The sequence below is a fragment of the Pleurodeles waltl genome, chromosome 5 (assembly GCF_031143425.1).
Source record: "Pleurodeles waltl isolate 20211129_DDA chromosome 5, aPleWal1.hap1.20221129, whole genome shotgun sequence".
Taxonomy (NCBI): Eukaryota; Metazoa; Chordata; class Amphibia; order Caudata; family Salamandridae; genus Pleurodeles; species Pleurodeles waltl.
This window is the reverse complement of record NC_090444.1, coordinates 628,141,875-628,156,911: the sequence shown is the minus strand read 5'-3', so window position 1 is coordinate 628,156,911 and position 15,037 is coordinate 628,141,875. Positions and strand designations below refer to the sequence as shown.

The following is a 15,037-nucleotide window of genomic DNA, read 5'->3' as shown; positions in this document are numbered from 1 at the left end:
TTGTCATACTTAAAAAAACGCCAAAATGTCTAATTATAAGTGATGAATGTGTTCTAATGCAGGACGGCCAATCTTTGAAATATTTTTCTCAAAGTATATCAAAACACATTTCCAAGATGGTAAGTGGTGTGATCCCATGCTTGCTTAAGCATGATGCACTTTGAATAAAAACTCCAAGATACACATACCGAGGCCAAGGGATTTGACTCTAAATTATGCCAGAACCAACAAGCATTGGTAAAGCTAGTAGTTCTGCTCCAGTATTTAAAAAGCAAGACCTATTGGCTTCCCAATGCTTGTTTCTAAAGGTTCCCTACACAAATTATACTTCACTCTGAAGTGCAAACCTCTTTGGTCTAATTCAATGCAGTTCATCTCAACTGCAAATGTGTTATACCAAATATTGTGTTGTGTTTAATAGCCATGTTCACTACATTTGCTACATTTTTCTACTTTTATTGGATCATTAATATTGCTGCATTATAATACAATTTCCAAACTGATTTATGTGCAGATCATATCTTAACCCCTAGGTCCCTATTACGAGTCAGAGGATACCTTTTTCAACAGTCTATGAGTTTTCTGGTGTTCCTGCCCCAGGGACTGCCTGAAACAGAAGATTAGACATGGTATTATAGGGTTCAGTTTAACACCCGTTAAAACCAATGGTGGATGGGGCAGGGGCTAATGGCTGGGACACAGCATGGGTCCCAACCATTCCCTTCAACATCACAAAGGGAGAATCCAATGCTCCCACTGTTGATCAATGCCCTGCCCCTATAAGACCTCCTTATGTTCATCCTCCCATCTCCCACCTGCTCAGATTTACCACGTTCAGTGAGTAGGTGGTAAATCTGACAGTATGTATTCCAGAACCAGGAATAACCATGTGGAAACAAATCTATTACTCACAGGTTCATATAGTTATTCCCTTATCCAGGGACAAAACTTGGAAAGGGTAGGTTTAGTTAAAAAGGTGAGGGCCAAAATCATTTTCTCTGGCCCCTGTGTCTCTAAAAACCTTAATCCAGCCATTCCCAAATATTACAGTAACTTAGAGCCAGATGTACTAAACGTCTGGTTGCAGAAAATATTCGCAAGTCAATTTTTGGCTGCCAGTCTTTAATTTTGTGATGCGACCTTTGTACTAATAAGTCACATCACAAAATCTCCTATTGTAGGGTGTTGAAGAATGACCCACCTAATTAATATTAAATATTAAGGCAGTTTGCTATGTGCAGCTCCTTGCGATTTTCTAAAAACACATGGTCGGTGGACTGCAAGGAACAGGAAGACCTCCAACCCTGCATTTGTATTTTTTAATAGATTTTTTTTTTAAAGCAGCCGGTGTTCCTCAAAGGATGAACGTTGTTTTAAAATGTGGTCACCCTTATTTTTTGTGGAAAGATGGTTGGCATTTTGAATCAGTGCATTGGGACACTGTTAACCAGGTCCCATATGCATCTGAACTTTCCTATAAACCATGACAAAATTGACTTACTCCTTATTGGCATATTTAATTGTCCTACAAGGCCAAAGCACATGGCGGGTAAAATATACTGATGGCGTGGAAATGCACATCCCACTTGTGGAATACCATACTACTGTGCTATCCACTAGTTTGACCAGACGAACATGTCTCCAGGCTTACCACTGTATCCTGACTGCTGCAGTTCCAGTCCTGAAGGTGCACCTGTCAAACTAACTATTTTTAACTGGAGAAAATCTTCCTTATAAATATTAATAAGTCACTCCTGTGTAGGCCTTCCAACAAGGTAGGGTGCATTGTATTTAAAACTAGGATATGTAGACATTTACAGTGAAAATGTCCTTACAGTGACTAGCACCTGCAAGTCATTTCCACCTTAGGAAGGCTGGCTGGTTCAGTAAGAACCACTTGGAAGCAATATAAAATATAAATTGTGTTATCTCCAGTTAGGAACCTGCTGAAAACAATGATGAGGCGACTATTTTTAATATTTATTAAAAGCCCAGTTCAATGGTGAAGTAGGATTTTAAATAAATAATAAAGAAAAGTAACTTTTAGAAAGTCACCTTTACCATACCTGATGATGCCAGTGGATAATTTTATTAACTCACCAGCTGTAGCACAGTGAGTGATTAGCTATGATGCGGTGTGAAAACTGCTCACAGGACAGAGCAAATGTATGATGTGGGGAGGATTTGTTTGTTCCTCTAGCAGGAAGGCCATATGGGGTGAAACCAAGGCCTTAATTTACGTCAAAGCCCCCCCCCTTGTCACAAGCAAATGTTTTGTCCTATTACTGAGGCAGACATCAAACCAAGTGGGGGAAAGCTTGCCCCTGAACTGTTTTAGAATGACCAAGGAGGAGGGCTCTGTCCATTAGCCTGGCCATATCCCTTGGTGAGCACACATGCTCTGCATAAGGGGAGAAGAACTTCTCTATCTTAGATTTAGGGAGTGATTGCAGTAGGGCAAACAGGAACTCCTGCAAAAGTGGGTGTAATTACCCTTGGGAGCTTTTGTCCCATTGGTTAAGGAGGGGCAAGGAGTAACTCCTCCTGTTAGCTAGTGCCAAGCATAAATGTGGCACCTAACATCTTCGGAATACTCAAGACCTATGAAAAAACGGAAGGACTGCACCTGCTGTTTGAGACCTTGAGAAGGCCTAAAAGGTCTCAAACAGCAAGGACCTATGCCCACTTGTACTCAAGATAAAGAAGTGGTCTCCAAGAGCCATCATCAACTGGACCTGACCTGGACTCTGCTGGTGGTCTCTGTTGGAATGAGTCTTGACCCCTAACCGCTGTTCTTGAGTTCCTGGGACCCTTAGTTATGAATAACTGAACTTCTCCTATCACCGATGAAAAGCTTGGACTTATAAACTTTTGGAGCTCCAAGATCTCCAGAGGACCAGTCTGCTCAAGGTGTGACCTTTCTGTGCTGAAGAAACAGGATTCTCCCACCCAGAGATTTACTCTAGTGGCAAAGCCGGTTCCGCGGGTCTTATCTGACTCACTATCTCATACAGTCTGCAATTGTGCCCCAATGGAAGATTCAGAGTTTAAAAAAAGAGACTATGGACCTGATTAAGATTTCAATGGGTGGGTTACTTCATCAACAGTGATGGATAGCATGTCTGCTGAAACATAAATCCCATTTTTTCTTATGGGGTTTAGATGTCAGCGGCCAGGCTATCTGTCACCGTTGTGATGGAGTAACCCAGCCGCCGACAACTAAATCAGGCCCTAAGTCCAAAGGTAAAGATCTAGAGCAGGCAAAGGTGCCAAAAGTAATCTGATCAGCAAAAGGATGTCCCTAGAAGTGAAATTCAAATTTTCCACTGGGGGCGTTTCCCACCGAAACCAGTGACTCCACTGAGATATTTTCCAACTTCTATCCAACTTAATGAAAACTTCTTCAGATACAGCTGGCAGCCTTGCGCCACTGAAAAATGTTGGCTTCCATTTTCAAACGCTAAGTCCAGAGGTAAAACCTACGACAAGGTTGACATCTCTGACCAGCGCTCCATTGGAGTTAGTCTGAATTCATGTCTAGGTCTCGGTCTACCATCACCGTAGACTAACATTGTCCCTTTGTACTTTATGCTGCTATTTTTACTTACATTTTCTAGAATTCATAGCACCAGTTCCCATTATTGGATGTTTGTCATTTGGTTTATTAAATTATACTCTATTTTTTATAAATTGGAATGGATTTTTTTTTTGTGTGTTTGTTTTTCAACTATTTTCATACTTCTAAATGCTTTACACATTTTCTCTAAACTAAGACTGCCTGCTTTGATCCAAACTACAGGGATTTAGCTCAGGTTTAAATTACTGAAACCTTAAAGCAGACCTAACAAAGTAGTGACCTTAATGCGTTTGATGTCCTATGATTCAAGCCAAATAATATTTTTTTTTACAGTTTACTATTTGGGAAAGCAAAAGGGGAGAAGGCAGGGGTCTCCTGAGCCACTGCCTATTCCACCGGACACCGCTAACACCATTCATAAAGGGGAAGGTTCTATCATTTCCTTGAGGTGTTCGTAACTGATCAATGGTTTGCAAGCACAAATTCCTTTCACATCACTTTCTAATTATGACAATATGAGTAGAACAGTTCATTATGTGAGTCAGAAATGCTTTTCTTACTGGCGAAATGGGTTTAATGCATGCCAAAAGGCAATTTTGCTGTTGCATACCTTGCCACTTTGTAACTTTCAGGGTTTGTTTTTGATAGCAAAATAGTTTTGTACATCTGACAATCAGCCTTTTGATCCTTCTTAGCCATTTGCAGCCTTAGTCGTAAGTTTAGTGTGTCTCTGTCACATGAGTGCTGACATTGATTCCATTGCATGCATTGTCAGAATCTACTCTTCTTAGTGGAGGCAGCGCCAGAGCGCCAGAGCGCAGAGAGCAGAAGCACCTTGTTCAGTCCTGTTTAGTTCCAGACAAATGTTGTGTTGCATTTCTTGCCATTTTTAAAGTCCAGTTCTAAAATTTAATAAAGTTCCGTGTTCTGTTAGTGCCATTCAACATAGGTCAATGTCTACATAAATGAAGTGACAGTCAATATGTCTTGATGACAAATTCCTCATAGGTTGATTCAATTTGGGTTTTGGAAAAAGGCCACTACTGTGAAATGAATTTCCTCTTCGAAAACCTTTTAACCTTTTTAATGTTCTTTTACTAAACTTCCTTTGTCAAATTCCACTTATTTAATATTTCTGCTTGGTATGTTTTGGCAGGAGCAGGGCTCGATGGCGTTGAGGAGATTAAGCGACACCTATTCTTCTGCACCATTGACTGGAATGTGAGTATACAATTTCACTCAAACTTGTCTTTTGAGATCTGCAGAACTAAAGATGTCCCCCTATTCCTGCAATATGCAAAAGGACAGAAAATAGCCACAAGCAGACAGCCTAAGAATGACACATGGAAGTCCTAAAAATAATTCATAGAGAGTGCAAAGTCAAAGAAATTAAATGTGGACCTGGCATTGGAGAACTAAATCTAATTTTAGTGAGCAGACTTCTAATCTAAGAGCACAATCTAGGTATGTGCTGCTGATAACTTTCATAAATGTGTGTCAAATGTCATTGAAATATTAAAAAACTGTACAGTTCTAAAATAAAAATGAGTCCTCTTTCTTTTGAGGGAGACGCCAAGTAAGAGATTCCTATGACAGCACAATGCACTTAGAAATGCCATTTTGAGCTTCCAGAGGATGGGCTGACCCTGCCTTCCTCCTGTTCTGGAATGGCGTCATTGTTGACTACCATATGTAGTTTACTACAACACTGTATTGCATTGCATGAACCATCTCAGTTCTGTGAGCTCAACTGGTGTGCTCAAAGCACATTCCTTGGGTTCTCATGAGTCAATAAATGCCCCTCATTGTGGCAATACTCTGGAAAAGAATCAGTGTCACGCTCTGTTCTAATAGAGATGTGCAGAATCCTCTTTACTGCTAGTATGGTACGCGCTCTGTAACGTCACGTTTTGTTGTCAGCTCCGGCGTAGTCAAAGCCAATAGGTCTGGCTTATGACTGAAATTGCCTCTTCAATGAATGCTGATTTTGTGCATGTGTGTATGTGATTGTGGAAGGGCAAGTGGTTGAATGCAAGACCGAGTCAATGGATGAATTGATGCAGGAGTGCAAGGATGAGTGACCAAGTCCATGTATAATAAGTGAGTCAGTGCATGGGCAGATGGACAACTGAGTGTATGCAAGAAAGCATCTAAAAACTTTAAAGGTCAGACCTATTGGCTCCAGCATTGCTTATCTGTGCCAAAGCTACATTAAAATTATTATTATTAGTAGTAGTAGAAGTAGTAGTAGCAGTAGTAGTGGTAATATTATTATTATTATTGTTATAATTTCCAAATTTAAAATACGATTATTTGCGTTTCGAGATACTCTTACAGACATATTAGTGACATTATGAATTATCATGTGTATTTCAACATAAAGCAGAGTGTCTCTAGCATGGCATGATTTGAATTTATAAAGGCTATTTTTTATGTGTTATCGCGGCATCAGTGTCAGAATAAATGGCAGAAAGGAGATTGAGGCAAACGAACATAAAATGTTGTACAGGTGCAAAAATATAAGTGATTTTGCCATGAGGCATAATTTTGGTGTGCCATAGTACAATACTTCTAAAGGGCTTGAGTGTAAGCATTATTGGTAATCCCAGCAAAACGATATTTTTTAATGCTCCTCCTCTATAGCAGCCCAAGCAATTCTGATTCAAAATGGCCCGTTCTTGCCTCTTTTGGTGGAGTACTATGGACACGCCCTATAGTCACGTTAACGTAGCAGCAATAATATGTGCTAAATAACCCACAGCTTCCAATGTATATTTATAACAAAAAACAAGTTTAAATCAGTATTTATCAGGTCCTGAACTCGCCCCTCACGACCGCAGCACCAACCTGCTGCCTTCTGCCTCTGCCCCACGACCACGCTGCCGTCTGCGTGTTCGAGGCCCTCCTCCACCCGCAGGCATCCTCCTGCGCCTCATCCCTGGTGGCTAGTGGGCTCACTTGACCCGAGTGCCGCTTCCGCCGTCCCGTAAGTTTGTTTTTCAGCTTTTTTCCGCTTTTCTGCGCCTCGCCGCCGGCGCTTTTTGCCCCATTGTGCCCCCCTGATTGCTGTCTCCTCGTTCGTATTTAGTGCCAGTATTGTGTCCATATTGTGTTTTTTCCTGCATTTGTGACTGTTTTTGCCCGATTTCTGTGCCTTTCGCCCCTTGTGCGCTCCTCGACCCCAGCCGCTGCTTCCCTGCGGCCCCGCCCCCCTCACACCCCCATTTGCCGCTCCCTCCCGCCTCCCGCCTCCCAGCTGCTCCTCCCTCCCCCCTCCCTTCTTAATGGCTGGCGCTGCGCGTCGCCAGTGAGCGAATTCGGACCTGGTTCAGGTCCTGAACTCGCCCCTCACGACCGCAGCACCAACCTGCTGCCTTCTGCCTCTGCCCCACGACCACGCTGCCGTCTGCGTGTTCGAGGCCCTCCTCCACCCGCAGGCATCCTCCTGCGCCTCATCCCTGGTGGCTAGTGGGCTCACTTGACCCGAGTGCCGCTTCCGCCGTCCCGTAAGTTTGTTTTTCAGCTTTTTTCCGCTTTTCTGCGCCTCGCCGCCGGCGCTTTTTGCCCCATTGTGCCCCCCTGATTGCTGTCTCCCCGTTCGTATTTAGTGCCAGTATTGTGTCCATATTGTGTTTTTTCCTGCATTTGTGACTGTTTTTGCCCGATTTCTGTGCCTTTCGCCCCTTGTGTGCTCCTCGACCCCAGCCGCTGCTTCCCTGCGGCCCCGCCCCCCTCGCGCCCCCATTTGCCGCTCCCTCCCGCCTCCCGCCTCCCAGCTGCTCCTCCCTCCCCCCTCCCTTCTTAATGGCTGGCGCTGCGCGTCGCCAGTGAGCGAATTCGGACCTGGTTCAGGTCCTGAACTCGCCCCTCACGACCGCAGCACCAACCTGCTGCCTTCTGCCTCTGCCCCACGACCACGCTGCTGTCTGCGTGTTCGAGGCCCTCCTCCACCCGCAGGCATCCTCCTGCGCCTCATCCCTGGTGGCTAGTGGGCTCACTTGACCCGAGTGCCGCTTCCGCCGTCCCGTAAGTTTGTTTTTCAGCTTTTTTCCGCTTTTCTGCGCCTCGCCGCCGGCGCTTTTTGCCCCATTGTGCCCCCCTGATTGCTGTCTCCCCGTTCGTATTTAGTGCCAGTATTGTGTCCATATTGTGTTTTTTCCTGCATTTGTGACTGTTTTTGCCCGATTTCTGTGCCTTTCGCCCCTTGTGCGCTCCTCGACCCCAGCCGCTGCTTCCCTGCGGCCCGCCCCCCTCGCGCCCCCATTTGCCGCTCCCTCCCGCCTCCCGCCTCCCAGCTGCTCCTCCCTCCCCCCTCCCTTCTTAATGGCTGGCGCTGCGCGTCGCCAGTGAGCGAATTCGGACCTGGTTCAGGTCCTGAACTCGCCCCTCACGACCGCAGCACCAACCTGCTGCCTTCTGCCTCTGCCCCACGACCATGCTGCCGTCTGCGTGTTCGAGGCCCTCCTCCACCCGCAGGCATCCTCCTGCGCCTCATCCCTGGTGGCTAGTGGGCTCACTTGACCCGAGTGCCGCTTCCGCCGTCTCGTAAGTTTGTTTTTCAGCTTTTTTCCGCTTTTCTGCGCCTCGCCGCCGGCGCTTTTTACCCCATTGTGCCCCCCTGATTGCTGTCTCCCCGTTCGTATTTAGTGCCAGTATTGTGTCCATATTATGTTTTTTCCTGCATTTGTGACTGTTTTTGCCCGATTTCTGTGCCTTTCGCCCCTTGTGCGCTCCTCGACCCCAGCCGCTGCTTCCCTGCGGCCCCGCCCCCCTCGCGCCCCCATTTGCCGCTCCCTCCCGCCTCCCGCCTCCCAGCTGCTCCTCCCTCCCCCCTCCCTTCTTAATGGCTGGCGCTGCGCGTCGCCAGTGAGCGAATTCGGACCTGGTTCAGGTCCTGAACTCGCCCCTCACGACCGCAGCACCAACCTGCTGCCTTCTGCCTCTGCCCCACGACCACGCTGCCGTCTGCGTGTTCGAGGCCCTCCTCCACCCGCAGGCATCCTCCTGCGCCTCATCCCTGGTGGCTAGTGGGCTCACTTGACCCGAGTGCCGCTTCCGCCGTCCCGTAAGTTTGTTTTTCAGCTTTTTTCCGCTTTTCTGCGCCTCGCCGCCGGCGCTTTTTGCCCCATTGTGCCCCCCTGATTGCTGTCTCCCCGTTCGTATTTAGTGCCAGTATTGTGTCCATATTGTGTTTTTTCCTGCATTTGTGACTGTTTTTGCCCGATTTCTGTGCCTTTCGCCCCTTGTGCGCTCCTCGACCCCAGCCGCTGCTTCCCTGCGGCCCCGCCCCCCTCGCGCCCCCATTTGCCGCTCCCTCCCGCCTCCCGCCTCCCGCCTCCCAGCTGCTCCTCCCTCCCCCCTCCCTTCTTAATGGCTGGCGCTGCGCGTCCGCGCAGCGGACGCATGCAGCGGGTGCGCCGCTGGCGCGCCGCTGGCGCGCCGGAGGCGCGCCAGAGGCAAGCCCATCTGCGCCCATCCGCGCCTGTACCGCGCACAGCGCCACCCCCCCTGGTCCTCGCGCCTCCCGCGCCCACTTCTCGGCCGAAGAGCTCCGCGCCCTCAACCCCGGGCCCTCCACTGAATGCTTCCGGGCATCCCCAAAGCTCACTAAAGGACCTTTCTCCTGTCGCACCTGCAACTTCTCCTGCACCAGAACGACGAATCCAACTACAAAAACTTTCAACCCCAATCACCTGAACTGCATCCTCATCAACACCCGCTCCGCACGAAAACACGCCATCGAGCTCTGGGACCTGCTCGACACCACTACACCTGACGTGGCCTTCCTGACCGAAACCTGGTGGAACGACTCCTCTGCTCCGGACATCGCCATCGCCATACCGGACGGATACAAAATCACCAGAAGAGACCGGACCAACGGGATCGGCGGCGGAATAGCCATCGTTCACAAAGCCACCCTCAAAATCCACACCCACTCGGACGACACCCTCAAAACAGCCGAACACCTCCATTTCCAGATCCACACGGACCCCAAAACAACCCTCAGAGGAACCCTGATCTACCGCCCTCCAGGACCAAGAGCCCCCTTCAACGACACCATCGCAGACCTCGCAAGCTCCCACGCCCTAGCATCCACTGATTACATCCTCCTGGGAGATCTCAACTACCACCTAGAAAATACTTCCGACGTCAACACTACTTCACTGACCTCCAACCTCCTCAACCTCGGACTCCGCCAACTAGTCAACACTCCCACCCACATCGCCGGACACACCCTGGACCCCCTCTTCACCTCAAGCAACCACATCGCTTTCAGCCACACCTCCGAACTCCACTGGACCGACCACCACTGCGTCCACTTCACCTACAAGAAAATCACAGAACATCACCGCATCCAGCCACCTCCCCACCGCCGCTGGGGCAAAATCACCCAGGACCAACTGGCCAGCACCCTCACCAACAACCCTCCACCCGACGCAACCGACCCGAACACAGCCGCCATCAACCTCCATCAATGGATCCTCGACTGCGCTAACACCCTCGCCCCCCTAAAGAAACACACCGCCATCCAAGGAAAGAAAAAACCAGCCTGGTTCACAGATGACCTTACAACCTCCAAAAGCATCTGCCAGAAGCTCAAAAAGAAATGGATCCAAGATCGCACACCCGACAACCTCGCCACCCTCAAAAACGCCAACCGTGAACACCACCAACGGATCCGCGTCGCCAAGCGCACCCATTTCACCGAACGCATCAACAACAACGCCCACGACTGCAAAGAACTCTTCGGGATCGTGAAGGAACTCTCAAATCCTAAAGCCAACTCCAACGACATCCCGCCCTCCCAGAAACTCTGCGACGACCTCTCCACTTTCTTCCACCAGAAAATCGTTACCATCCACGACAGCTTCAACTCCAGCCCACCGCCAGACCCCACCCCCGGCGTCTCCTCCCACGACTGCCGCCTCACCGCCTGGACCCACGTGGACGATGCAGAAACCATAACAACATGAACACCATCCACTCAGGCTCCCCTACGGACCCCTGCCCTCATCATGTTTTCAACTCGGCAAACGCCACCATCGCCCCCGAACTCCGCAAGATCATCAACCTCTCCTTCTCCTCCGCCACCTTCCCGGACAGCTGGAAACACGCAGAAATCCAACCCCTTCTCAAGAAACCCAAGGCTGACCCCAACGACCTCAAAAACTTCCGACCGATCTCTCTCCTCCCTTTTCCAGCCAAAGTCATCGAGAAGATCGCCAACTCTCAGCTCACCCACTTCCTCGAAGACAACTCAATCCTGGACCCCTCACAATCCGGATTCAGACGAAACCACAGCACTGAGACTGCTCTCCTCGCCGCCACAGATGACATCAGACTTCAAATGGACAAGGGCGAAACCTCAGCCCTCATCCTCCTCGACCTATCCGCCGCCTTTGACACAGTCTGCCACCGCACCCTACTGACCCGCCTCCAGGAAGCTGGGATCCAAGACAAAGCCCTCCACTGGATCTCATCCTTCCTCTCCGACAGAACTCAGAGAGTCCGCCTCTCCCCGTTCCGCTCCAAAGCCTCCAACCTCATCTGCGGCGTCCCCCAAGGATCCTCCCTCAGCCCTACGTTGTTCAACGTCTACATGGCCCCCCTCGCCAAACTGGCCAGCCAACATCATCTCAACATCATCTCCTACGCCGACGACACCCAGCTCGTCCTCTCCCTGACCAATGACCCGCTCACCGCCAAAACCAACCTCCACGAGGGACTTAAATCCATCGCCAACTGGATGAACATCAGCCGCCTGAAGCTCAACTCCGACAAGACGGAAGTCCTCATCCTCGGGCGCACTCCCTCGGCTTGGAACGACTCTTGGTGGCCCTCCGCCCTTGGTCCCCCGCCCACCCCTGCCAACCACGCAAGAAACCTCGGCTTCATCCTGGACTCCGCCCTCACCATGTCCAAACAGGTCAGCGCCGTCTCCTCCTCCTGCTTCAACACCCTTCGTATGCTCCGCAGAATCTTCAAGTGGATTCCAACAGAAACCAGAAAGACGGTGACCCAGGCCCTCGTCAGCAGCAGACTTGACTACGGCAACGCACTCTACACAGGCATCCCTACCAAAGACATCAAACGACTCCAACGGATCCAAAATGCCTCCGCCCGACTGATCCTCGACATACCCCGCCGATGCCACATCTCCCCACACCTGAGGGAACTCCACTGGCTCCCAGTAGACAAGAGGATCACTTTTAAACTCCTTACCCACGCTCACAAGGCGCTTCACAACACCGGACCCTCCTACCTCAACACCAGACTCAACTTCTACACCCCAACACGCCAACTCCGATCCGCCAACCTCGCCCTAGCCATCGTACCCCGAATCCAGCGCAAGACCTCCGGCGGCAGATCCTTCTCTTTCCTCGCCGCCAAAACCTGGAACTCTCTCCCCACTCCGCTACGCCAGACCCAGGACCTCCTCACATTCAGAAGGCTCCTCAAGACCTGGCTCTTCGACCGCTAAACAGCCTCTCCACCCCCCCCCCACCTCAGCGCCTCGAAACCCTAACGGGTACATAGCGCGCTTTATAAATACTATGATTGATTGATTGATTGATATTTCAGTCAATTTCTGATGTCCATTGTAAACTTCCGGGAATACGAACTATGGTTTGATAACTGCCTCTTTCAAGCTACAGGTCCTTATAGGGTAATCACAAACCTCTCCACAGATAGTTAAAAAGCAAAACCTTTGTCATGGGCCCCTCTGCAACACTGGCCTAATGAAACTTGAGCCCCCGCCCCCGTAAAGTATATGGAGGGGCCCCCTCCAAACTCACTCAGGAGTTCCCAGGCCAGAGTACTTTTCTGAGGCGACCCCCCTTGAGCTCCCAACCACAAGCTCCGCAGGGGCTGCGGGAGCCTTTGTTACACAACTGCCCTGAGACCAAAACTGTTCAAACACACAAGAGGTCGACTTCTTCTTGAAGGAGAAAACAGTTGCTCTGGTTTTGAAAACATGGAGTTTTGAAGTAGACTCTGAATGAAACCAAGTCTGTATGTAAAATATTTGGCTCTGGGCCTCAAGAATCTAGTAACTCAGCTCATTTCCGAGTCTCTAAACAGTGTTGGGAAGCTGTGCCCAAGTTCTAAAAAAGAAGTGTGGGGACTAACCAAGTGAGACAGTATGCAAGTGATATCATGAAGTATGACATCACCGCGAGTGACATTACAGCACGTGACATCACAGAAAGTGACATCATAGGAAGTGCCATTACAACCGATAGACTCAAGGAAAGTGACGTCACAAGAATTAACATCAGAACTTAAGCCCTCCCACATGTTTAGGAAGTTTATAAAGAGTAGATTTGAGTGTATTACCAGATTCAACAAACAAGATTTTCCATCGCATTGTGCAAAAAAAAGTAACACAACCCCATTGCAAAATCATGAGCTCAAATTTATACATTTGTTTTTTTTAAACTTTGCCAAAAAGAAATTGTCTCAAGGAGAAACATTGCAATAAATCTGTTTTGCTTAACTGTTTGCAAAGTTTGCATTTTAACATATCTTATGGGGTTAAGGCTCCTGCTGCAGAGAGCTTTGCACACCCCGTGTGCCTCGGGGAATAATACTGGTAAGATAACTCTGGTGTTTAATGCATTTGCTGGAGAGATCTGTATTTTGTCCAGTACCAGTTTTGAATCAAAGTAGCACGCGGGGTGAATGCGTCTCCTGCAAAGCACATCAAGTACATGCAGATTACAGATTTTCATTTTATGTAAATACATAAGTGGGCTACTGCCTTTAACACTGATAACCTTAGATCTTTTTGTAGATCCTTTTGTTACTTGCAGTTCATAAATTGTAATCCTTCTAATATAACATTTTAAGATATGTAGGACATGTGACTCCCACACCTTGTAACCCTGCAATCCTCACTGTCCTATGTAACAAATCCTATGCATAGATTTACACACTTATATGATTCATTAGCAATGTATAATGTGTACATGTGATATAAAGCATTCTGACATCCTGCACTGGGATAAGTGGTGCTATAAGAAAAAAAAGAAAATAGTAATATTCAAATTGTTATTTGTGTAAACACATCTGATATTTTTACAGTGCATGCATATCTCTTATATACGGGAAATAAAAAATGTCAGCAGTATGCCTTTCTTAAGTATCTGTGAAATAATTACGAGCTGTTTACCTTTGTTTACCCTCAATTGCATTTGCATCTAGGTGTGAGACTCCAGATAGCTCTTAACTAGGTTTCTTGAATGAAAGGTGGCCTGAGGGCCCCTTATCTTCAGCCTTTGTTTAAGGCCCAGATCAAATGTGTAATAGCAATGCCCCCTCGCCTGCATATTGCTGCTTGGAATGAAAGCAGAGAATGGTGTAGGTGGTGCTGACTGTGTCCCGTTGTCTGAAGAATGACACCAGAATGGGTTCAGCATATTTAATTGGCTACACTCTTCTAGGTAAAAGAGACGGCGTCAACCTTGTGAAAATAGTGGGTGGATGCCGTCTACCCGTGTGTTCCCCTGACTTCTGCCCTATTGGCAAGGATGGGTTCATTCCCTATCCAATAATTGTATTAATTGTTTTCACCAGAGTTTCGGTTTGTAACAGTGTTATTTTTGCATTGGGTTTCGTATTATATGGTAAGTGTGTTTTGCCTGTGACCTGCCCTGGAGGGTTTAGGCAGACCGAGAGAAATCTAGTCATACATTAATGACATAATTGATAAGGCTGGATATGTTTATGACAGAAAATGACCCTAGTGCTGTTGATAAATATCTGGAATGTTAAAACTGTTTTCATGCAGATGCCTTTATACAATGATTGTGACTGAAAGCCAAAAATACTTTTTTCTAGGATGACAATGGTTACAGTCTGGGAGTGATATATTGAGGTACCTCATTTAAAGATTTTAAGAAATAAAATACTTGGATTTTGTGTAAGAACACAGGAAATTATTACTCTACTTGACCCTTATACACACTGAATTAGAAAAAAACAGTCTCTCCAAATTCAGATAGGATCTTTTGTAGAATAGTTCTATTTATGTTTTTAAGTGAAAAATAAATTGTTGTGGTATGTGTGCGGCACCTCTAGTCCTAACTACAGTCAAGGGAAATGCACATTAAGGGCCCGGTATTCAAAGGTATTTTGCAGTAGGAAACCATTTGATTCAGTAAATTACATGGTTTGTAACTACCATAACCCTTTTGCATTCCTAACCCATTTGCAATTCCCATACATTTTCTATCTCGCTAAATGGGTTTAGAAATGTTTACCGATTCGTAATTTAGAAGGTATATTTTATGGCCGTTTGTTCTAAATTACAAATTGGTAACATGTATCAATGGTTTGCAACCGTAATTCTGGTTGCAAACCATTGAGCAGTTACCACCTCCCAAACGGGTGTCGTGACTGATTCTCAAAGGGGAAAAGATGGATTTTATCCCTTTCCTTATTGAAGAGTTTTAGGGG

At 47.5% G+C, this 15,037-nt stretch overlaps 1 protein-coding gene across 1 annotated transcript in view; it reads left to right on the top strand.

Moving 5' to 3' along the window:
• The window catches only part of RPS6KA2 (ribosomal protein S6 kinase A2), a 1,517,835-nt gene that overhangs the window by 938,461 nt on the left and 564,337 nt on the right, over window positions 1–15,037 (top strand). The window contains exon 11 of the mRNA XM_069234488.1: window positions 4,734–4,798. Within this exon, the coding sequence (XP_069090589.1) occupies window positions 4,734–4,798 (65 nt within the window). The remainder of the gene's footprint in view (window positions 1–4,733; window positions 4,799–15,037) is intronic.